Below are 24,633 nucleotides of genomic sequence, written 5' to 3'. Positions count from 1 at the left end.
ATGGATAGAAAACAGGCTGGAGTCAATGACAGATGGGACCACAGAAGGGGAAGGGGAAGGGCATCTCCATAGAAGGTCCTGGCTGCTCAGATACCCCAGTTCTAGGTACCCTGGCCTGTCCCAGAGAGAAAAGACAAAGAGGGGCCCAGCCCCCCGACAGTCATCCCATGGACAAGAATCTGGTTGGGAGTGGGCTGAAGGTTCCCGCTGGACAAAGGGGAGCTGAAGTCCCGCAGCGTCCTGGAATTTAAGCAATGCAAGCTTCAAACCCTGCACGGGTGGGGCCTGAGGGGCACCCGCAGAAGGTTGGACTGGACAGGGGCGGCAGGTTTCTACAATTTTTGGTGGTTTCCAGAATGGGACCAAGTCCTGCCTCCCCATCCACCTCCCCCCACATCTGCCTAAGGCTCTGGGAGTTTGGGTATGGGAGGGAGAGGGAAAGGGGTTGGGCTCTGGGAGGGAGTTTGGGTGTGGGCTGTGGGTTGCGGCAGGGTGTTGGGGTGCAGGAGGGAATGAAGGGTGCGGGGTCTGGGCTGGGGCAGGGGGTTGGGGTGCAGGAGCAGGTGTGGGGGCAGGCTCTGGGAGGGAATTGGATGTGTGGTGTGGGCTCTGGGCTGGGGCAGGGGGTTAGGGTGTGGGAGGGGGTGAGGGGTACAGGCTCTGGGAGGCAGTTTGGGTGCAGGTGTGGGGTCTTGGCTGGGGCAGGGCATTGGGTGCAGGAATGGGTGGGGTGGCTAGGTTCTGGGAGGGAGTTAAGGTGTGGGCTCTGGGCTGGGGGAGGGGGTTGGGGTGCGAGAGCAGGTGTGGGGGGAGGCCTGTGGGAGGAACTTTGGGTGCGGGATCTGGGTTGGGGTTGGGGGTTGGGGTGCAGGAGGGGGTGCGGGCGCAGGCTCTGGGAGGGAGTTTGGGTGTGGGGTGTGGGCTCTGGGCTAGGGCATGGGGGTAGGGTGGAGGAGGGAGTGCAGGGGGTGGACTCTGGGAGGGAGTTTGGGTGCAGGGGGTTGGGGTCTGGGCTGGGGCTTGGGGTGCGGGAGAGAATGAGGGTGCAGCTCTTACCTCAGGGATCTCCCAAAAGCGACCCACACCCCCCTCTGGCAGCAGCTCCTAGGTGGGGGGTCTCTGCCCATCGCTGCCCACGGACACCACCCCAGCAGCTCCCATTGCCACAGATGGCAGAGTCGGCCCTCGGGGCGGGGGCAGCGTGTGGAGATCCCCCCATCCCCGGGGCTGCAGGGACGTGCCAGCCGCTTCCGAGACTGGCAGGCCACACGGAGTGTAAGCAGTGTCAGGGTGAGCCTCAACCTGACATCTGGTGGTGAGGTCTGGCAAGTTGTGGAAAAGAACTTCAGGGGCCGATCTCATTTGCATAGGCACACCCACCCCGCCTAGAATGAGGCCATAGCTGCCCAAATGCTCACTTTGGCTGCTGTGGGATCCCCAGTGTCTCTGTTATTGGGGCAGGAAGAATAAATTGTTATTACCCTGATTATGGGAACTGTGCTGGGAACTGTACTGGGCCTTTTGTTATGATGGAGGGACTCACCATCAACTAAGTAGCACTCGCTAGGCAAGGGTCATGGGTTCCAAAATGCTGTGAATTGAGAGAGGTTGGGGGTAAGTATTAATACTTGGTGCCATGGGTCCCTTGGTGATGGACTTACATGCTAATTGCTCTTCCTTTTCTCTCCACTGTGGAATCTCAGAGCTAATTTTGATTCCGTTAGGACTCTAGTTACAGGCTGCGAAGCTCATTTCGGGCTAATGGTGTCCCAGCACTGAGGCTCCCCTACTACAAACTGACTTCACCAAAGAGCTGAACTGACTAAGAGCCGAAATCACTGAGCGTTGTGTTAAGTAGTGGGGGAGCCTGAAGATCTATTGTGGAGAAGTTTGCGGGACGGCTGGAGTGCCTTGTGGACAGGCTGGTGGAGCAGTTCGTGGGACGGCGGGAGCTGCTGGTGGGCTGCGGAGCGGAGCTGAGCGAAGCAGTTTGTGGGGCGGCTGGTGGAGCGGAGGGGCAGTGGAGTGCTGTGGGGCGGTCAGCTTCAGATCATGTAAGGTGCCTTTTACCCCCGCCCCCATCTCCACCCAGGTTGGGAGGTGAAGCTCTGCAGATAAACTTTTGAACTTTGGGGCTGCCCTGACCAGGGACAGAGACGTTTGGGTCATTGGACTTTTGGGATTTTGGGTGATTTGGGGTTGCTGGACTCAAGAACCAAAGGGAAAGGGCATGCCCCAATTTGCTTGGGGTGGGTTTTTTTTTGCTCGTGGGTTGTGTTATGAATCCTGTTGGTGCTGTTTCCCCAACATAATGCCACATTGTTTCTCTCTGTTATTAAAAGGCTTTTTGCTACACTCAGACTAGGTGCTTACGAGAGGGGAAGTATTGCCTCTGGGAGGCGCCCAGCGGGGGTGGTACATATTTGTCCCAGGTCACTGGGTAGGGTCTCAAGCAGGTTTGCATTGTGTTATTGGAATGGATCCCCTAGATACTGAAGCTGGCCCTTGTTGCTGCCAACTCTGACGGGCAGAAGGGTTACACGGAGCGAGGGTGGGCAGGAAGCCGCCTTAGCCCCCTTGTGCTGCCGGTGATGGTTCCCGGGCCCTTTTAAATTGCCCGGGGGCAGCAGGCGGGGCTGGGGGAGACACCGGGCCCCGGACTTTGGTGGAGCCAGGCCCCCGTGGTCTTATGTTGCTGGAGCATGGGCACCAGGGGCCCAGATGAGGCGCCTCCCCTGTGGCTGGAGGAGCATGGGTGCTAATCCACGTTTTGGCGGGTTGGTTTTTGGAAGGTTAAATGAAGGCAGCCTCTGCTCTGGGCTCACCCAGTTTCAGGGCCTGACGCTGCTTTGCACAACGATGAATCTCGGAACAGGCCAGCAATGAAATGACGGCAGAACCTGAGGAACGAAAAGCCTCTGGGTTCGTCTGTGGGCCTTGACGCCGAACGGGAGCCGTAATTTGACTCGCTTTGTGGCTGCGGCCGGTAAAATGTCAGGACGAAGTCATCCCAGTGATTGTGACACTGGGTTTGAGGCAGCTTTGGTCTTATTAAAATGTAACTAGCATGGAACACTTGTGTTTTTAAAGGTGGCTTCCCCAAGCAATCCCAAGTTGTTCTTCCCAGAGCTGGGTGATGGTGGGCAGCAGGGGATCTCCCCAGTCTGTGGGGGAATCTCTCTGGGCCCCACTGTTAGTTCTCCAGACTTTCTCCCCCTAACCACGCACACCTCTCCCCACCCATTATCAATGCTTTACAGCGACCCCTCCCTCCCCTTATGGGATACAGCCTCTCGGTGACCGAGACTGACTGGGGCTCCCCTCTGCATGGCCCCAATGGGGAAGGAAAGGGACCGATGGGGGAGGAAGAAGACGGGCAGAAGGAGTCAAATGGGGCTAAACCAGAATAGAGGAGATTTGCTTCCTGTTAAAATGGACTGGAGTCTCATTGCTGGAAAGCCACACCTTGAGTGAGGTTTGAACCGGCAGCCTTTCAATTGCCAGGCAAAGGTGCGAACCACAGAGACGGATCACGGCCGACTTCCCAGCGCTGTCCAAGGAGCCCTTGCAGGGGTGCAAGTGGTTAGTGCAAAGGGCAATATTGCTGGGGTTGTGAGTTCAAGCCTTCCCTGCAGCCCTGGTTTCTATTACCCCATGGAGCTACACCAGCTTGCTTGTCCTAATTCACATGGAAAGTGCCATGAGAGGAAGGTCTGAAATGTGGACGTTGGTGCAAAGCTTGGGACCCCCCACCAATGCTGCCACTAGCTGTGGATGGGTTGCTCGGGGGCAGGGAGAATTGATTTCTTTGCTGCTGAGAAAGCTGCCAGGACGGGTCTGTGGGCACCAGAGCTCCCCGCTTCTTCCAGCACATGCCAGGCTCTGTCACTCCTGGAGGAGGGTCATAGAATCGTAGAAGATCAGGGTTGGAAGGGCCCTCAGGAGGTATCTAGTCCTACCCCCTGCCCAGAGCAGGACCAACCCCAACTAAATCATCCCAGCCAGGGCTTTGTCAAGCCTGACCTTAGAAACTTCTAAGAAAGGGGATTCCATCACTTCCCTAGGTAATGCATTCCAGTGTTTCACCACCCTCCTAGTGAAAAAGTTTTTCCTAATATCCAACCTAAATCTCCCCCACTGCAACTTGAGACCATTACTCCTTGTCCTGTCATCTGCTATCACTGAGAATAGTCTAGATCCATCCTCTTTGGATCCACCTTTCAGGTAGTTAAAAGCAGCTATCAAATCCCCCTTCATTCTTCTCTTCCATAGACTAAACAATCCCAGTTCCCTCAGCCTCTCCTCATAACTCATGTGTTCCAGTCCCCTCATCATTTTTGTTGCCCTTTGCTGGACTCCAATTTTTCCACATCCTTCTTGTAGTGTGGGGCCCAAAACTGGACACAGTACTCCAGATGAGGCCTCACCAATGTCGAATAGAGGGGAATGATCACATCCCTTGGTCTACTGGCAATGCTCCTACTTATACACCCCAAAATCATAGAATCATAGAATATCAGGGTTGGAAGGGACCCCTGAAGGTCATCTAGTCCAACCCCCTGCTCGAAGCAGGACCAATTCCCAGTTAAATCATCCCAGCCAGGGCTTTGTCAAGCCTGACCTTAAAAACCTGTAAGGAAGGAGATTCTACCACCTCCCTAGGTAACGCATTCCAGTGTTTCACCACCCTCTTAGAGAAAAAGTTTTTCCTAATATCCAATCTAAACCTCCCCCACTGCAACTTGCCATTGGCCTTCTTGGCAACAAGGGCACACTGCTGACTCATCTCCAGCTTCTCGTCCACTGTCACCCCTAGGTCCTTCTCTGCAGAACTGCTGCCAAGCCATTCGGTCCCTAGTCTGTAGTGGTGCATTGGATTCTTCCATCCTACGTGCAGGACTCTGCACTTGTCCTTGTTGAACCTCCTCAGATTTCTTTTGGCCCAATCCTCCAATTTGTCTAGGGCCCTCTGTATCCTATCCCTACCCTCCAGCATATCTACCACTCCTCCCAGTTTAGTGTCATCCACAAATTTGCTGAGAGTGCAATCTACACCATCCTCCAGATCATTAATGAAGATATTGAACAAAACCGGCCCCAGGACCGACCCTTGGGGCACTCCGCTAGATACTGGCTGCCAACTAGACATGGAGCCATTGATCACTACCCGTTGAGCCCGACAATCTAGCCAGCTTTCTATCCACCTTATAGTGCATTCATCCAGACCATACTTCTTTAAATTGCTGGCAAGAATACTGTGGGAGACCGTGTCAAAAGCTTTGCTAAAGTCAAGGAACAACATGTCCACTGCTTTCCCCTCATCCACAGAGCCAGTTATCTCGTCATAGAAGGCAATTAGATTAGTCAGGCATGACTTGCCCTTGGTGAATCCATGCTGACTGTTCCTGATCACTTTCCTCTCCTCGAAGTGCTTCAGAATTGATTCCTTGAGGACCTGCGCCATGATTTTTCCAGGGACTGAGGTGAGGCTGACTGGCCTGTAGTTCCCAGGATCCTCCTTCTTCCCTTTTTGAAAGACGGGCACTACATAAGCCTTTTTCCAGTCTTCCGGGACTTCCCCCGATCGCCATGAGTTTTCAAAGATAATAGCCAATGGCTCTGCAATCACATCCGCCAATTCCTTTAGCACTCTCGGTTGCAGCTCATCTGGCCCCATGGACTTGTGCACATCCACTTTTTCTAAATAGTCCCGAACCACTTCTTTCTTCACAGAGGGCTTGCCACCTCCTCCGAATGCTGTGCTGCCCAGTGCAGTCGTCTGGGAGCTGACCTTGTTCGTGAAGACAGAGGCAAAAAAAGCATTGAGTATGTTAGCTTTTTCCACATCCTCTGTCACTAGGTTGCCTCTCTCATTTAGTAATGGGCCCACAGTTTCCTTGGCTTTCTTCTTATTGCCAAAATACCTGAAGAAACCCTTCTTGTTACTCTTAACTTCGCTCGCTAGCTACAACTCGAGGTGTGATTTGGCCTTCCTGATTTCACTTCTGCATGCCTGAGCAATATTTATATACTCATCCGTGGTCATTTGTCCAATCTTCCACTTCTTGTAAGCCTCTTTTTTGTGTTTAAGATCAGCAAGGATTTCTCTGTTAAGCCAAGCTGGTCGCCTACCATATTTACTATTCTTTCTACACATGGGGATGGTTTGTCTCTGTAACCTCAATAAGGATTCTTTAAAATACAGCCAGCTCTCCTGGACTCCTTTCCCCCTCATGTTATTCTCCCAGGGGATCTTTCCCATCAGTTCCCTGAGGGAGTCAAAGTCTGCTTTTCTGAAGTTCAGAGTCTGTATTCTGCTGCTTTCCTTTCCTCCTTGTGTCAGGATCCTGAACTCGACCATCTCATGGTCACTGCCTCCCAGGTTCCCATCCACTTTTGCTTCCCCTACTAATTCTTCCCGGTTTGTGAGCAGCAGGTCAAGAAGAGCTCTGCCCCTAGTCGGTTCCTCCAGCACTTGCACCAGGAAATTGTCCCCTACAGTTTCCAAAAACTTCCTGCATTGTCTGTGCACTGCTGTATTGCTCTCCCAGCAGATATCAGGATGATTGAAGTCGCCCATGAGAACCAGGGCGTGCCATCTTGTAGCTTCTGCGAGTTGCCGGAAGAAAGCCTCATCCACCTCATCCCCCTGGTCTGGTGGTCTATAGGAGACTCCCACCACGACACAACTCTTGTTGCTCAGGCTTCTAAACTTAATCCAGAGACTCTCAGGTTTTTCGACAGTTTCATTCTTGAGCTCTGAGCAGTCATACTGCTCCCTTACATACAGTGCAACTCCCCCACCTTTTCTGGCCTCCCTGTCCTTCCTGAACAGTTTATATGCATCCATGACAGCACTCCAGTCATGCGAGTTATCCCACCAAGTCTCCGTTATTCCAATCACATCATAATTCCCTGACTTGGCCAGGATCTCCAGTTCTCCCTGCTTGTGTCCCAGGCTTTGTGCATTTGTATATAGGCACTTGAGATAACCCGCTGATCACCCCTTGTTCTCAGTATGAGGCAGGAGTCCTCCCCTCTCACACGCTCCAGCTCGTGCTTCCTTCCGGTATCCCGCTTCCCCACTTACCTCAGGGCTTTGGTCTCCTTTCCCTGGTGAACCTAGTTTAAAGCCCTCCTCACTAGGTTAGCCAGCCTGCTCACGAAGATGCTCTTCCCTCTCTTCGTTAAGTGGAGCCCGTCTCTGCCTAGCATTCCTCCTACTTGGAACACCATCCCATGGTTGAAGAATCCAAAGCCTTCTCTCCGACACCACCTGTGTAGCCATTCGTTGACTTCCACGATTTGACGGTCTCTACCCCGGCCTTTTCCTTCCACGGGGAGGATGGACGAGAACACCACTTGCACCTCAAACTCCTTTATCCTTCTTCCCAGAGCCACGTAGTCTGCAGTGATCCGCTCAAGGTCATTCTTGACAGTATCATTGGTGCCCACGTGGAAAAGCAGGAAGGGGTAGCAATCCGAGGGCTTGATGAGTCTCGGCAGTCTCTCCATCACATCGCGAATCTTAGCCCCCGGCAAGCAGCAGACTTCTCTGTTTTTCCCGGTCAGGGTGGCAGATAGATGACTCAGTCCTCCTGAGGAGAGAGTCCCTGACCACCACCACCCACCTCCTTCTCTTGGGAGTGGTGGTCGTGGAACCCCCAACCCTAGGACAGTGCATCTCATGCCTTTCAACTGGTGGAGTCTCCTTCTGCTCCCTTCCCCCAGACGTATCATCTGGGTCACTCCCCGCAATGGTACCTGTGGAGAGAACATGAAAATGGTTACTTACCTGTGTCCGCTTTGCTGGTCCATGGACTTTCCCCCTTCTTCTTCTGGAGGTCACATGTTGCCAGATTTCTTCACAGTCCTCCTGTCCCTGCTGCGCAGCCTGCTCTGAATCTTCAGAACCTTGTGCCCATAGAAGCATATCCTGACGTCTGTCCAGGAAATCTTCAGTTTCTCTTATGCAACGCAGGGTCGATACCTGTTGCTCCAGACCTTGAACCTTCTCTTCCAATATGGAGACCAGCTTGCACTTTGTACAGACAAAGTCGCTTCTGTCCTCTGAAAGAAAGACAAACATGGCACATCCAGTGCAGGTCACAACAGTTGAACACTCCCCATCCATATTACCTTCCTACTATGAGCTTCCTCCGGAGATGCAGTAATTCCTCAGAGAAGTCGTTAGGGTTTAAGCCTCAGTGGGCTCACTCCAGGTGAACTCCCAGGCAAAGTCCTGCTGTTTGCTGCTCAGCTGGTTCCCCGCTGCTCAGCTGGTTCTATAAGCACCGAGCCTAAAGCTCTTCCAAGCCTTCTTAGCGCAGCGGGCAGCACATCAGTCTCATAATCTGAAGGTCCTGAGTTTAAGCCTCAGAGAAGGCAACTCTTCTTGCTCCCTGCTTTAGATTTTCTAACGTAAATCAGAGAAAAAAAGACTAGAGCTGAGTGGTTTCTAGACACCCTCCCATCCATCTAACACACACACACAGACTTTTCTAACGGTACGTGTACAGTATGAAATAAGTTCAAAATTATTTGATTCGAAATTTTGGGAGCTATTTTAGACATTCATGCTTCGGTGTCCCCACTGAAGCGCGTGAATTCAGCAGAGTGCATCCACAGTACCGAGGCTAGCATCGAACGGCGGAGCGGGTGCACCGTGGATCGCTATCCCACAGTTCCCGCAGTTCCCGCCGCCCACTGGAATTCTGGGTTACGCTCCCAGTGCACGATGGGGCAAAAACATTCTTGCGGGTGTTTCTGGTGCATGTTATCAGGAAGCTCTGGCAGACAATCGTTTCACGCCTTTTTGGCATGCAGACACCGTACTGCTTTCAGCAGACGGTGCACCGCTTGCTCTCCTGCAACTATGAATCCGCCTCTCATTTCCTCTCCCCTTCCGATGTAATCTCTACTATCTACTTTTTCTCTTCCTCATCGAACTCTTCTGCCTCCAACTCTGCTCTCCCGCTGGTGACACGCTTCCGAGCTTCTCCGGGTTGTCTGTCCTGGGCTCCCGCCTCCGTGAAAACCACGGAAGACAACCATTTCCCGCCTTTCTTCGGCTACCACGAACCAAACAGCACCTCTTCCCCTGCCACTCTGCTCTCCTACATTTCGCGCCCGTTTTCCAGGATTACCCGTGCAGGCGCCATGGAGCCCGCTCAGATCTCCGCTGCAGTTTTGAGCATTGTAAATACCTTGCGCATTATCCAGCAGTATGTGCAGTCCCTGCAAAACAGGGCGAGGAAACGACGACCGTTCGATTACTATACTGATGAGGACATGGACAAAGATGGCACGGCGTGTGGCAATTGGGAAATCATGGTGGTGCTGGGCCAGGTTCATGCCGTGGCACGCCGATTCTGGGCCCAGGAAACAAGCACAGACTGCTGGGGCCTCATCGCGTTGCAGGTGTGGGATGATTCCCAGTGGCTGAGAAACTTTTGTATGCGTAAGGGCCACTTTCATGGAGCTTTGCGACTTGCTGTCTCCTGCCCTGAAGTGCAAAGACACCAAAATGAGAGCCGCCCTCACAGTTCAGAAGTGAATGGCCATAGCCCTGCGGAAGCTTGCAACGCCCGACATCTAGCGATCAGTCGGGAATAAGTTTAGAGTGGGCAAATCTTCTGTGGGGCCTGCTGTGATCCAAATAGCCAACACAATCATTGATCAGCTGCTATCAAGGGTCGTGACTTTGGGAAATGTGCAGACCAGTGTGGATGGCTTTAATGCACTGGGGTTCCCTGACTGCGGCGGGGCGATAGACATAACGCATATCCCTCTCTCAGCCCCGGAACAGCGGGGCGGCCACTACATAAACCGCAAGGGGTACTCTTCCATGGTGCTGCAAGCCCTGGTGGATCACAAGGGACGTGGCGAAAGGGATGCACAAACAATCCAGTTGGGCCATTGCCCACAAGCTCACCCCAAGCAGCTTGGACTCCTGATGACTGTGATGCTGAGGTTCCTTAGACCCCTGCTCATATTTCAGACCCCAGCCGGTGCAGCATCCCTGCCCAACCACTCACCATCTGCCCCAGGAGAACCAGCTGGTGGGCTGCATCCACAGGCAGGTAGTTTATGCCACTCTCCTCAGAGCAGCAGCCACAGCTGTGCAGCTAATCCCCACATCTGGTTGCCGGGGATCCAGCTGGATTGTTTGGGCATCCCTTTCGAGACTTGCCCTCAACAACCTGGCAGCCCCCAGCTTTCTCATTGCTCTGTGGTTGTTTGCTCTGTGAAAGGGGCCTCTAGGAATTGGTATTTCCAGAGGCATTAAAGAATCATAAAGGAGAAGGAAAAGTTAATGCCTTAGAAAAGTCTGTGTGTCTGTGTTAGATGGATGGGTGGGTGTCTAGAAACCACTCTGCTCTCGTCTTTTTTTCTCTGATTTCCAGTGGTAATCAAGGTCGGCCATTGCCAGCAGTTGACAAGAACATGTGAGAGCAGTGGGGGCGGGAAATAAACATGGGGAAATAGTTTTACTTTGTGTAATGACCCATCCACTCCCAGTCTTTATTCAAGCCTAAGTTATCTGTATCCAGTTTGCAAATTAATTCCAATGATCACTACAAAAGGTTCCCCCCGACCCCACCCGGCTCTCCTCCTGGTAATAGCTCACCTTACCTGATCACTCTCGTTACAGTGTGTAGGGTAACCCCCATTGTTTCATGTTATCTGTGTATAGGAGTCTCCCCACTGTATTTTCCACTGCATGCATCTGATGTAGCTCACGAAAGCTTATGCTCCAATAAATTTGTTCGTCTCTAAGGTGCCACAAGTCCTCCTGTTCTTACTCATGGTGTTGTATCCCCATAGTGTGGCCGTTTGGTGTCAGTCCTTTTAAATAAACAATGAGTTTTTTTCATAGAAACCATATTTTCCTCATACAGACACAGGAGTTGTCATAAATATAAAGGGAAGGGTAAACACCTTTGAAATCCCTCCTGGCTAGGGGAAAGCTCCTCTCACCTGTAAAGGGTTAAGAAGCTAAAGGTAACCTCGCTGGCACCTGACCAAAATGACCAATGAGGAGACAAGATACTTTCAAAAGCTGGGAGGAGGGAGAGAAAGAAAGGGTCTGGGGCTGTCTGTATGCTGGTTTCTGCCAGGGATAGACCAGGAATGGAGCCTTAGAACTTTTAGTAAGTAATCTAGCTAGGTATGTGTTAGATTATGATTTCTTTAAATGGCTGAGAAAAGAATTGTGCTGAATAGAATAACTGTTTCTGTCTGTGTATCTTTTTTGTAACTTAAGGTTTTGCCTAGAGGGGTTCTCTATGTTTTTGAATCTAATTACCCTGTAAGATATCTACCATCCTGATTTTACAGGGGGGATTTCTTTATTTCTATTTACTTCTATTTTTTATTAAAAGTCTTCTTGTAAAAAACTGAATGCTTTTTCATTGTTCTCAGATCCAAGGGTTTGGGTCTGTGGTCACCTATGCAAATTGGTGAGGCTTTTTATCCAACATTTCCCACGAAAGGGGGGGGTGCAAGTGTTGGGAGGATTGTTCATTGTTCTTAAGATCCAAGGGTCTGGGTCTGTAGTCACCTAGGCAAATGGGTGAGGCTTTTTACCAAACCTTGTCCAGGAAGTGGGGTGCAGGGTTTTGGGAAGTATTTTGGGGGGAAAGACGCATCCAAACAGCTCTTCCCCAGTAACCAGTATTAGTTTGGTGGTGGTAGCGGCCAGTCCAAGGACAACGGGGGGAATATTCTGTACCTTGGGGAAGTTTTGACCTAAGCTGGTAAAGATAAGCTTAGGAGGTTTTTTTCATGCAGGTCCCCACATCTGTACCCTAGAGTTCAGACTGGGGGAGGAACCTTGACAGGAGTAGATTAATCTACAAAGGGAAGGTGATTCCAAGGCAGTTCCGGAGGGAGAAGGGAACGTTTTCAGCATCACTAAATTATCGTGTTGTACCTCACACACACACAGAGTGACAATAAACTCAATTAACTGAGCTACCAACACACTGCACAGGAATGAAATAAACAACTTTATGTTCAAGGAGTTCGGTGCATGTAAATAATACTAAAAATATGTTTTGGGCAACGCATGGAAAAGTCATTGTGTTGTACAACCCACTTGATATAGTTAACACACCACAATATATTTAACGAAATTAAGAACCATGTGCTTATAAATTAACATGTTGTGCCATTTACACACGCACAAGACCTAGAAAAAACGGAATTATTTGAGCTTCCAACATTTCCACTTTCTCACAGCATGTTAGACCCCCTGCTTTAAATGAAATATGTCTAAAGGCCAGATGTATGAAAGAATTGTCTCGTTCTGTATTTCTTAGCTTTTATCTCAAAAGGTAATAGCCTCATAATCTCCCCCAAACACCCTGGGACCTCTGCAAATTATTAAAATGCCCCTGTTCTCAGCAAGGCCACGACAGTGACCCACAGCTAGAGTGTCTAGGCCAAGCGTTCTGAAGGAGGCAAGTCAAAGATTTTCTCTCTGCTTCCCTTGGCAAGGTCTGAGTGGGAAAACAAAATCCCCCACATGGAAAGTTTTCTCCTGAGAAACCAATACTAGTCTGTTTGGGGACGTTGATTTGAATGGATTATTATTCTTCTCTTCTGATCTCTGAATTATTTCAGTTCAGTCTTTGTCCTCCAGATGTGTTGCAAGGTGTTGAATTGCGGGGGAGAGAGGCCAAGTCATGACGTCTCTTCCCCTCTTTCATAATTTCTTCCAACTTGTTAGGAAGTTCCTCTGCCTTGATGTGAGTCAAGCAGTGTCCATTGTCTCCGGGCTGTCTCGGAGGAGTCCGCATTGTACACGGTTCCTGGGAGAGTCCTTGGGAGCGTGGATACCTTCACTGGGCCAGCAGCGAGTCTGGCTCCTCCAGCGTCACACCGGAAAGGCTGGCGGTGGCCATTTCCCAGCCTCATCACATATTTCAGTGACGCACCCAGAGCAAAACTCCACCACTTCCCAGACAAGCCTAGCGCACACCATCCACCCAGGTATTAGCCTTCAACAGATCACGACTTTTACAATGATAGCTCACCAGGCCGACTCTGTACAAATCGTACCTTAATTCTATGAGAGTGGTGACTATGGGGCTTCCAGGGTGCTGCTTTGAGCACAGCCTGCCAGCCCTGGGCTGACACTGCAATGGAGACGTCCCCGTAGAGTCTCTCTCTCCTGGGATAAAGATGGCAGCAGGGCTGGCCTGGGTCACCTGATGTGGGCTTCTGGAGCTCAAGCTGTGGGGCTGAAAAGTGGGGTGCAGATACTGGTGTTCCTGCTGAAGCCTGGGTTTGGAAACCCTCACCCCTCATGGGACCTCAGAGATTGAGCTCAAGCCCATCTGTCTCCATTGTCATTTTATAGCCCTGCAGCTGCAGCCCCAGAAGCCTGAGTCAGCTGCCCCGGGCTCTGAGACAGGTGCCCTGGGTGTTTTAATCGCTGTGGAGACATAACGTTGGGATATGTCTACAGTGCAATGAATCACCCATGGCTGGCTGGTGTCACATTAATCAGGGTCATGTGGCTTGGGCTGAAAAGTTGCAGTGTACAAATACAAAGAAACGAGCAAAAACCGGTTGCCTTTATAGCTAGATAGCTATAGATACATGGCAAATAGCAACAAGAATCAGCGTAGAGCTGGATCTAAAAAAATGAAAGATTAATCTTTGCTCTACAAATAATAACGACTGATAAATGGTAATATAAAAAAGGACCTGGAATTCCTTCATACTTTGACAGTTCTTGGAATGGCCTGCTAAACCCAGGGTTGTGAGTTCAATCCTTGAGGTGGCCATTTAGGGATTGGGGCAAAAATTGGGGATCGGTCCTGCTTTGAGCAGGGGGTTGGACTAGATGACCTCCTGAGGTCCCTTCCAACCCTGATATTCTATGATTCTATGAAGTTCCAGGCATATTGGCTAGAATTTTCGAGACACAGATTGTCAGAAAAACGTAACACGCTGAGTGCTCCACCTGAAACAACAGCAAAGACTGTTGCCAAGATAGATAGATACATTGCAAAGAGCAACAAGAATCAATGTGGAGCTGAATCTGCAAAACGGAAAGATTAATCTTGCAATACAAATAATAATGTATTAATTATTATTATGTCATAAAGGACCGTGAATTCTTTCATACTTTTATCATCCTCAGGATGTTGCTGTGAATTCAGAGACATGACCGTTTTCTGGAGCAGCCATTGCAGTTTCAAAAGGAAATGCAGGCAGAAAACAAAGCAGGGAGGGTTGTGATGGGGGCGCATGAAAGGAGAGGAGGCTTGTTCCTCTTGAGTTTTCTTTCAGTTTCTCTTGTGATCGTGATGGAGGAAGCGGAAGCTTAATTTGAGTTTGTCCCCACTCCCCTCCTTCTGTCGGCGGAGTGTGTCTTCACCAGGAGTGCTTCCACCGAATGAAGAGGGGCAGTGTGGGGGGGCTGAGAAACGGGGTTCTTCACTCTGCGCAGCTGCCCACTGGGAGCCCAGCTGCCCCCTGGGCTCTTGACTCCCCACCTCCTCCCTGGAGTGGGAGCCGGCCACCTGGGCTTCTTGCCTGCCTGCTCCCAGCCAGGAGTGGGGGCGGGGGCCAAGTGCTCAGGCTTCTCGGCTCCCTGCGCTGGGAGCCGGGAGCTTTCGTGCAGCAGTCCCGCGAGGAGCCAGGCAGGTGCAGCCCCGCTGGGATCAGGGAGCGGAGGGCAGCCATGAAGGGAGCCAGCCGGAAGCCATGACATTGGCAAGACAGCCAGCAGCCCCTGTGAGTAAGGCAGTGTCTACACAGACACTGGGTTGTCCTAAGGACCCCAACACAATCCCCGTGCCTCTTGAGGAGCTGGAGTTACTATGTGGGTGTAGCAGGGCACTTACATAGATGGGACAAGGCTGTAGCGTGCACCGTGAGGTAATTAGGACAACGTAAAATGCTGTCGGCGGGCCTAACTGTGTAGTGTAGCCCAGGTTTTAATCTCCTGCTGATGGGTTATATGCTGGGTGCCTTGTTTCCTTTGCTTAGGAGTTCTTGTTCTCACACCTATCTCCTCGCTTTCCATTCCAGTTCAGGGAAGGAGAGAATAACCAAGTCTTCAGGTATGAAAAGGCAAAACATTTCTACATGACCCTTCGCAGTCAGTGAAACCTGTGGTGGGAAACGTGCCCTTGATTTTACTGCATTTTGGTTTCTTGTCTTGTTGGTTGCTCCCGAGGAGCTGGCAGGGAAATGTCCATGGAGAAGTGGAGTGGATGTGAGGTTTCTTGCTTACGAGATTTGCCTGCGTTTTGGCCTCATTGTGAGAAGGGCAAATTGGATGAGACATTGCAGCTTTTCTGATGCCTGTCTGAGTTTGGAAAGTAAGTTCTTTGTTGTCCTGTTCTTCAAAGGGGAACTGAGGGAGCGGATATACACTGGCAGCTGAGAAAGCCTTAGAAGGGGACATCCAAAGCTGGGCACAACTGGTTTCTGCAATGGATTGTAGTGTAGTGTGGTGGTTATCAAGTTTGCTTCACACGCAAAATATCCCTGACTTAAAACTAGGCAAAAACAGTGCCTTTTCCCCCGACTGATCACTTTTGGTCTTCCTCCATTCCAAGTCCTTTGCTGAAATACACCCGTATTTCCCACACTTTTTGTTCCTTTTTCTTTCCTTTTACGATATTTTAGGGTTGTAATTTAATGGCCACACAATTTTGCTCATGAATTAAAGTTTAACACAACATTTGACAGCCTTTTCCCATGCCCTCCTTTCTGTCACTTACAGGAGTTTACTTATGGGAATATTCACTGATTTATTGCACCGAGCATTTCAAAGGAAAGGTCAGAATCATTTACCTTGGATTCACTTTCCTTACTTCTTTCTAATTCTTTCTCTCACATAGATGGGGAAATCGCTGTTGGAGCAATTTAGCTTACCACTCTCTCTTTCTAGACGGAAGCTGACACAATTTAAAACTTCCCAATTTGCAAATATCTATGCGAAAATATTTTCTAAACCAATGCAGAGATCCTGGGCAAGGCTAGGGGTGAGGCAGATTAATAATTGGCTGTTCTTTATTTTGGTGCTTGCTAATTGACCATTTGGAATTTTAATACAGGATGGCATTACAGTCAAAAGATAATCTCAACATGTGGAGAAGAAATGGTTATACGGGCTAATAAATAATTTCTTGGTGTCACACCAAAAGTGATGCATTCCAGTGTGAAAGAAGAACTAATTCATGGCTTATGAGCATTTGCTATGTAGTTGTAGCCATGCAGGTCCCAGAAAAGCTTGTCTTTGTCCCCAACAGAAGCTGGCCCAGTCAAAGATATTATCTCACCCACCTGCGCGTTTGCTCGCCACACTACCTGAGACAAGCGGAAAGAGACTCAAAGCAGAGAAAAGGGAACAAAGAAGTTGAATTCCTAGCTGAAAAATGGGCCCTTTGTCAGCTGGAGGCAATCTCAGATGATTCTGGGACCTCTCGTGGCTATTGCTGGTTTTGAAAAAAGCCAGGTGTTATTTAGGCAATATCGCTTCTACTATATCCACTGAAGCAGATTTATGCTTCACGATTGCTGTATATCCAAAGAGATTCATTCAATTCAGCACACAAGTGAATAGAGATAGGCAGCTGGAGTCAGCCAGTTCGCCCCCATCTCAAAGTCTTTGGTTTTTAAAAAGGCCCCTTTTGGTGTTTATACAGGACAGGGCAGAAAACGGCCAGATAATAAGCTATTGGGGTGAAAGTTCTGAGGTTTTTTTTAATTTGCAGTGAAGACTGAATGGAGAATTGTGTCGAGAAGTTTCTTTCCCTGACTGAGGATGGAACCAAGGCAGCATCAAGGAGACTCCTAACCAGTAGACCAAGGGTACTCAACAGGTGTACCATGGGCCAACTCAAGACAGCCAGAAATTTTTAATGGACCCTGAAATCTTTTTAAAAATCATAATAATAAGTAAATAAAATTATTTTCTCTGGAGTCTGGACCTTGATCGTATCTTGACAGAGATTTTGGACCTTGACAAAAAATAGTTGACTATCCCTGCAGTAGACCATAAGGGGGGGTAATGTAGGGATTTTTGGTTCAGCTCCTCTATGCTTTCTAAGGCTACTTGCTCTCCAGTTAAAGAAATCCATTCCAACCCTGATATTCTATGATTCTGTGAAATGGTCCATTCCCCATTTCAGAGGGGACAGGAACAGAGAGTGAAGGAACCCCTGTGCTCATAACCTGAGCTCAAGGAAAAGCATTGAAACAAGCTCGAATTATGATTTAGGTTCCTCCATCAGAATCCCAAGAGGAACACAAAAGAGGAACAATCCTCCTCTGCTTTCATTTACCCCACCGCATCCCTCTCCGCTTCTTCTTCCGCCTGCCTAGTGGCTTGATTTCCTTTCAGAGTGGTAGCCGTGTTAGTCTGTATCAGCAAAAACAATGAGGAGGACTTGTGGCACTTTGGAGACTAACAAATTTATTTGGGCGTAATCTTTCCTGGGCTAAAACCCACTTCATCACATGCATGGAGTGGAAAATACAGCAGGAAGAGATATATACAGAGTCCATGAAAAGATGGGGGTTGCCTTAAAATCATAGAAGATCAGGGTTGGAAGGGACCTCAGGATGTCATCTAGTCCAACCCCCTGCTCAAAGCAGGACCAACCCCAACTAAATCATCCCAGCCAGGGCTTTGTCAAGTCCCCTGCCCTCTGACATGTCCTTTCACAGAATCACAGAGTTGGAAGGGACCTCAGGAGGTCATCTAGTCCAATCCACTGCTCAAGGCAGGACCAATCCCCAATTTTTGCCCCAGATCCCTAAATGGCCCCCTCAAGGATTGAACTCACAGAGAACTGTTTGAAATGGGCCACCCTGTTTACCACTACAAAAAGTGATTTTTCCTCCTACTGCTAATAGCCCATGACATGCTAACAAAGAAACAGCCGTGATTTAAAATCTCCACTCAGAAATGGTGAACAACAGCAGAACCCAAAGTAACTGAAGGAAGGGCGGATGATCACAGTTAGGACACAGAATTCAGAAGATGGCAAAGCTCAGAGCCCCGTTACATGGAGTCAGAATGCAATCAGCTGACAAAGAGGGGGAGCAAACTCCCTCCCTTGCTCTCTATGCCAAAGTTCCTGTCAGCTCAATGTCCAGGTCGGCTGCTGAGAGGGTTGCAATGGGGTCAGTGAAGGCAGAGGAGGATTGTTCCTCCTGGGTTTTCTTTGTGTTGCTCTGTGATCCTAGTGGAGGAAGCTGACGCATCATTTGAGTTTGTTTCAGTGGCTTGGGTTGGGCTCAGGTTGTGACCCTGAGCACAGGGGTTCCTGCCCGCTCTGCTCTTAGCCGCTCAGGGAATGGACAAAGGAGCAGCTTCAGAAATTGGAGAGAAAATAGCCTAAGGAAGTGTAGCACAGCTGAGAAGAACAACAGCCCCATCTTCTCCCTGGTGGTCTAGTGGTTAGGATTTGGCGCTCTCACCACCACGGCCTGGGTTCAATTCCCAGTCAGGGAAAAGTGACTTTACAGCAAAACACCTTAATTTATTCTTCTCTTGCAATTTGAACAAATTGACGGTTTTTCCCTGACTCCCCCACCTTCTACGTGATCTTGGCAAGGGCTTTGGAGACCATATCAAAATCAAAGCTTCCCATTGACTAGGAGCAGAATATGGGCATGTTTCCACTGTGCACTTCGTTGTCCACAAATAGACAGGTGCAAATTCTTGTTCCCCCTTTCTAGCTAGCCTAACCAATGTTGTAACAACAGTAATAGACACTCAGGTTGACCCAAGATGTCAGTTTTCTTGCTGAAACAAAACCAAAAAATCATTTGGGGTCAACCAAATTCTTTCAGCAAATAAAATATTCACTCAAAAAACTTTCATCCCACTCTATATACCAATCTTTGGAAGTAACCATCTCAGCAAAACTGACCATTAGCCTCTTCCATTCCTGAGGGCTAGCTGCTGTCGTGTTCTAAGCATAGACGATGGGCCTTTCACCTGTTGGCCACTGGTTTCTAGCTTGCTCAGGTAGCACTGATGAAAGGCAATGTGGTTTAGTGGCAGACCTACTTCTATCCCTCTGTCCAACTAGGCGTGTTTGTTTCACACTAATTGTAAAAATACAATCAATGCATTTTGTTGATACCTAAATCTGGGATCAAGATGAAACATTGTGATTGTAAGTCAATGAGAAAATCTCTGCTGAGTTCGACAGAAGGAAGGTTTTCTCATCAGGTTCTAGCACACGATAAAAGTTCTGAAGGTTCTTAGAGTTTCCAGACACATGGGCCAGAATTTTCAGAAGGTCTCACCCCCACCCCTAGAGCCAGATTTTCAGAAGAACTCAGCTCCCATTTGGGCAATAAACATTTTGGCCAGATTTTCAGAAAGGCTCAACACACTGAGGGCTGAGCTATTTTGGAAACAAAAGGTGGTAGAAGTTGTGGGTGCTGGTTGCTTGGCCGTCTGGCCCACCAGGCAGGAGTTTGAGGTTCAACATTACTTTCTCAGAATGGTAGCAATCATCTTTTATTCCCTTAAAAAGGGAGCAGGGAGATGACATATAAAAATCGCTTGTGCTTTAGAAAGTCTCTAGAAGTTGAAAGAGATATGCCATCTCCACCTCCCTGGAAAGTTCACAACAAGTTAAAGAAAACTGTGATTGATAAGTGGCTTGACTAACAGTGACAGGCTGGCCGAGTGGTCTAACGTGTCAAACTCAAGGCTGTGTCTTTCCGTCATTTGTGTTCTGGGCTCCATATGCAGGTGGGCGTTCAAATCCCCTTCCTGACACAATCATTGCCTTCTACATGAGAAATAGCCTCATTTCAACTTCTCCTGTAACATTACAACACCAACTGCTTCGCATTTCTATGCTAGAACTTGGAGGGAATTCAAAAGTGGTGCATTCAGGGCACCTAGTTGAGGTCACGGGTGGTCTAGTTATAAGCTAAGGTTGTTCAGTCCTGTCTGGGAGGGTAAGCTCTGGAGAACACGGATCATCTGAAGATTACTGAGGGGAAGCAGGAACATCTGATCCAGCCAGTGGAGGACAGCCATCTAGAATCCTAAGGAGATATTTTGGCATCTAGGGAGTGAGAAGTAAATCTCAGAACGGAGAGCTGAGGTGGTGCTGATGACTATTTCCTGCGGCTAAGGCTAAACGGGAGCGTGTACATCTAGGAACAAGGAATGTCAGCCACGTATACAGCAACAGTGGGATCTCAGCTAGGAGTCGAAAGGTCTTTTTACCTCTGTATTTGTTGTGCCCACTTCATCCAGTTCTGAGGTCCCCAGTTCAAGAAGGAGGATGAAACATTTGAGAGGAGAAAGAAGAGCCATGAGAAGGATGAAAGGCTTAAAACCCCCGCCTTGCTGTGATAGTCACAAAGAGCTCAGAAAAGGTTTAGGGGATGACGCTCTCACTCCCTAAGTACCTACATGGGGAACAATACTTACAAACAGGCTCTTCAATCTAACAGACAAATGTATAATGTGAGCCAATGGCTGGAAGTGAAGCTAGACATATTCAGATTGGAAATAAGGCATGCTTTCTGAGAGGGAAGGGAATTAACCATTGAAAATCTTACCCAGAGTCCTGGTGGAGTCTCCATTCCTGGAAATTTTCAAATCAAAATTGGATCTATTTTTTTTTAAACGGATCTGTTCTAGTTGAAAAGGAATTCTTCGGGGGCAGGTATCGGGCCCGTGCTAGACAAGAGGTCAGACTGGGTGTTTACGAAGACCCCTTGTGGTTTTAAAATATGGGAAACAAACCCTTAAATGACAAACGTTTTATTCTGTGAATCAAAAGGAAGTGCTTCCCCTGGCTCTTTTTCTCATTTTGTAAACAAGGGCTTGGAATTTCAACTCTCAGTGAAGCTTTGCCTTTAAACTGAATTAGGTGAATTTTCCAGCTCTTGATCCTCTGAGTCTAAGGAAGAATCCCTGAAAAGCAGGTGAGGTTGCAGTTCAGAATTTCATAGGTTAATTTGATGCCATCCAAGAGTGAACGCTTCGGTAGGGAACAAGTGAGAATTTGTTGACTGAGAAAAATTCCTGGTGAAAATTGGCAAAGCTGTGGATATTTTTAAACATTCCAGTGAATTTACACATGAAGATACAAACAGAGAGAGAAAGAGAAAATCACACACTGAACAGCCCCTTGTAGGCATTAACAAAAATCAGACCCACACAGCACACAGAGAATCATAGAATCATAGAATATCAGGGTTGGAAGGGACCCCAGAAGGTCATCTAGTCCAACCCCCTGCTTGAAGCAGGACCAATTCCCAGTTAAATCATCCCAGCCAGGGCTTTGTCAAGCCTGACCTTAAAAACTTCTAAGGAAGGGGATTCCACCACCTCCCGAGGTAACCCATTCCAGTGTTTCACCACCCTCCTAGTGAAAAAGTTTTTCCTAATATGCAACCTAAACCTCCCCCACTGCAACTTGAGACCATTACTCCTTGTCCTGTCATGTGCTATCACTGAGAATAGTTTAGATCCATCCTCTTTGGATCCACCTTTCAGGTAGCTAAAAGCAACTATCAAATCCCCCCTCATTCTTCTCTTCTGTAGACTAAACAATCCCAGTTCCCTCAGCCTCTGCTCATAGGTCATGTGTTCCAGTCCCCTAATCATTTTTGTTGCCCTTCGTTGGACTCTCTCCAATTTATCCACATCCTTCTTGTAGCGTGGGGCCCAAAACTGGACACAGTACTCCAGATGAGGCCTCACCAATGTCGAATAGAGGGGAACGATCACGTCCCTCGATCTGCTGGCAATGCCCCTACTTATACAGCCCAAAATGCCATTGGCGTTCTTGGCAACAAGGGCACACTCTTGACTCATATCCAGCTTCTCGTCCACTGTCATCCCTAGGTCCTTCTCTGCAGAACTGCTGCCTAGCCATTCGGTCCCTAGTCTGTAGCGGTGCATTGGATTCTTCTGTCCTAAGTGCAGGACTCTGCACTTGTCCTTGTTGAACCTCATCAGATTTCTTTTGGCCCAATCCTCCAATTTGTCTAGGTCCCTCTGTATCTACCACTCCTCCCAGTTTAGTGCCATCTGCAAACTTGCTGAAGGTGCAATCCACACCATCCTCCAGATCATTAATGAAGATATTGAACAAAACCGGCCCCAGGACCGACTCTTGGGGCAGTCCACTAGATACCGGCTGCCAACTAGACATGGAGCCATTGATCAGTAGACATATGTACATAAGGGAAAGCCACACAAAACATACAGAAAAAGCACACAAGACGAAAGCACAAAAACCACATACCAAAAGAATACGAAGCAAAAAACAATTTGCCTGCAAAAATCAGACACACGCACACAAAACTATGCAAGGCATCCACAGAAATCACACAGGACCCACATGCTCATCAACCTGACAGACAAAAACCACATGAACATATCGAAAGCCAGGCAGGGTTTGAGTCTCACAGCCAAGAGGGAGTGCAGGAAGGTGGTTTGGGGAGCAAAGGTTGAGGGGGAAGTCAGGGGCTCAAGAATCACAGGATGGGCAGTGCTCTGGGCTCTGCTTGATGCCTCCTGACACAGGGTGCAGGTGGAGAATGGAGCCTTGTAGATCTGTGGAATCTGTCCTGCACTCTGCAGAGGAAGAGAACCTGGGTGTCTTCTGAGCCGGAATTGTATTTTCCGACGGGCAAGATGAATGGCAGAAGCCATTGCTTAAAGAAAGCTGATGCTTGAACTCACAACCTCAGCATCTGAGTGGACCAGATCATACGTCTGAGGGAAGGCAGCAGAAGGAGACTGCGCCAATTGGAAGGCATGAGATGCACTGTGCTAGAGTTGGGGGTTCCACGACCACCGCTCCCAAGAGAAGGAGGCGGGTGGTGGTGGTCGGGACTCTCTCCTCAGGGAGACTGAGTCATCTATCTGCCATCCCAACCGGGAAAACCGAGAAGTCTGCTGCTTGCCAGGAGCTAAGATTCGTGATGTGACGGAGAGACTGCCGAGACTCATCAAGCCCTCGGATCGCTACCCCTTCCTGCTTCTCCATGTGGGCACCAATGATACTGCCAAGAATGACCTTGAGCGGAGCACTGTGGACTACATGGCTCTGGGAAGAAGGATAAAGGAGTTTGAGGTGCAATTGGTCTTCTCGTCCATCCTCCCCGTGGAAGGAAAAGGCCAGGGTAGAGACCGTCGAATTGTAGAAGTCAACGAATGGCTACGCAGGTGGTGCCGGAGAGGCGGCTTTGGATTCTTTGACCATGGGATAGTGTTCCAAGAAGGAGGAGTGCTAGGAAGAGACGGGCTCCACCTTACGAAGAGAGGGAAGAGCATCTTCGCAAGCAGGCTGGCTAACCTAGTGAGGAGGGCTTTAAACTAGGTTCACTGGGGGAAGGAGACCACAGCCCTGAGGTAAGTGGGATACCAGGAGGAAGCACGAGCAGGAGTGCAGGAGAGAGGAGGGCTCCTGCCTCATACTGAGAAAGAGGGGCAATCAGCGGGTTACCTCAAGTGCCTATACATAAATGCACAAAGCCTGGGAAACAAGCAGGGAGAACTGGAAGTCCTGGCAAAGTCAAGGAATTATGATGTGATTGGAATAACAGAGACTTGGTGGGATAACTCACATGACTGGAGTACTGTCATGGATGGATATAAACTGTTCAGGAAGGACAGGGAGGCCAGAAAAAGTGGGGGAGTTGCACTGTATGTAAGGGAGCAGTATGACTGCTCAGAGCTCAAGTATGAAACTGCAGAAAAACCTGAGAGTCTCTGGATTAAGTTTAAGATTAAGTTTAGAAGCGTGAGCAACAAGGGTGATGCAGTGGTGGGAGTCTCCTATAGACCACCGGACCAGGGGGATGAGGTGGATGAGGCTTTCTTCTGGCCACTCGCAGAAGCTACAAGATGGCACGCCCTGGTTCTCATGGGGGACTTCAATCACCCCGATATCTGCTGGGAGAGCAATACAGCGGTGCACAGAAAATCCAGGAAGTTTTTGGAAACTGTACGGGACAATTTCCTGGTGCAAGTGCTGGAGGAACCAACTAGGGGCGGAGCTCTTCTTGACCTGCTGCTCACAAACCGGGAAGAATTAGTAGGGGAAGCAAAAGTGGATGGGAACCTAGGAGGCAGTGGCCATGAGATGGTCGAGTTCAGGATCCTGACACAAGGAGGAAAGGAAAGCAGCAGAATACGGACCCTGGACTTCAGAAAAGCAGACTTTGACTCCTTCTGGGAACTGATGGGAAGGATCCCCTGGGAGAATAACATGAGGGGGAAAGGAGTCCAGGAGAGCTTGATGTACTTTACAGAATCCTTATTGTGGTTACAGGGACAAACCATCCCGATGTGTAGAAAGAATAGTAAATATGGCAGGCGACCAGCTTGGCTTAACAGTGAAATCCTTGCTGATCTTAAACACAAAAAAGAGGCTTACAAGAAGTGGAAGATTGGACAAATGACCAGGGATGAGTATAAAAATATTGCTCGGGCATGTAGGAATGAAATCAAAAAGGCTAAATCACACCTGGAGTTGTAGCTAGCGAGAGATGTTAAGAGTAACAAGAAGGGTTTCTTCAGGTATGTTGGCAACAAGAAGAAAGCCAAGGAAAGTGTGGGCCCCTTACTGAATGAGGGAGGCAACCTAGTGACAGAGGAGATGGAAA

General features: G+C 49.1%; 1 protein-coding gene and 2 non-coding genes across 3 annotated transcripts in view; all 3 read left to right on the top strand.

Moving 5' to 3' along the window:
* The window catches only part of LOC140904590 (uncharacterized), a 565,656-nt gene that overhangs the window by 312,289 nt on the left and 228,734 nt on the right, over positions 1–24,633 (top strand). The window contains 1 exon segment of the mRNA XM_073327022.1: positions 10,697–10,709. Within this exon segment, the coding sequence (XP_073183123.1) occupies positions 10,697–10,709 (13 nt within the window).
* On the top strand, positions 8,316–8,388 carry TRNAM-CAU (transfer RNA methionine (anticodon CAU)). Its single transcript has one exon. It is a non-coding gene; the product is annotated as a tRNA-Met (tRNA).
* TRNAE-CUC (transfer RNA glutamic acid (anticodon CUC)) lies at positions 18,416–18,487 on the top strand. Its single transcript has one exon. It is a non-coding gene; the product is annotated as a tRNA-Glu (tRNA).

The sequence above is a fragment of the Lepidochelys kempii genome, unplaced genomic scaffold (genome assembly GCF_965140265.1).
Source record: "Lepidochelys kempii isolate rLepKem1 unplaced genomic scaffold, rLepKem1.hap2 scaffold_37, whole genome shotgun sequence".
NCBI classification, from domain to species: Eukaryota; Metazoa; Chordata; order Testudines; family Cheloniidae; genus Lepidochelys; species Lepidochelys kempii.
Note: the sequence above shows the minus strand (reverse complement) of the source record. Positions and strands in the feature narration are given on the sequence as shown.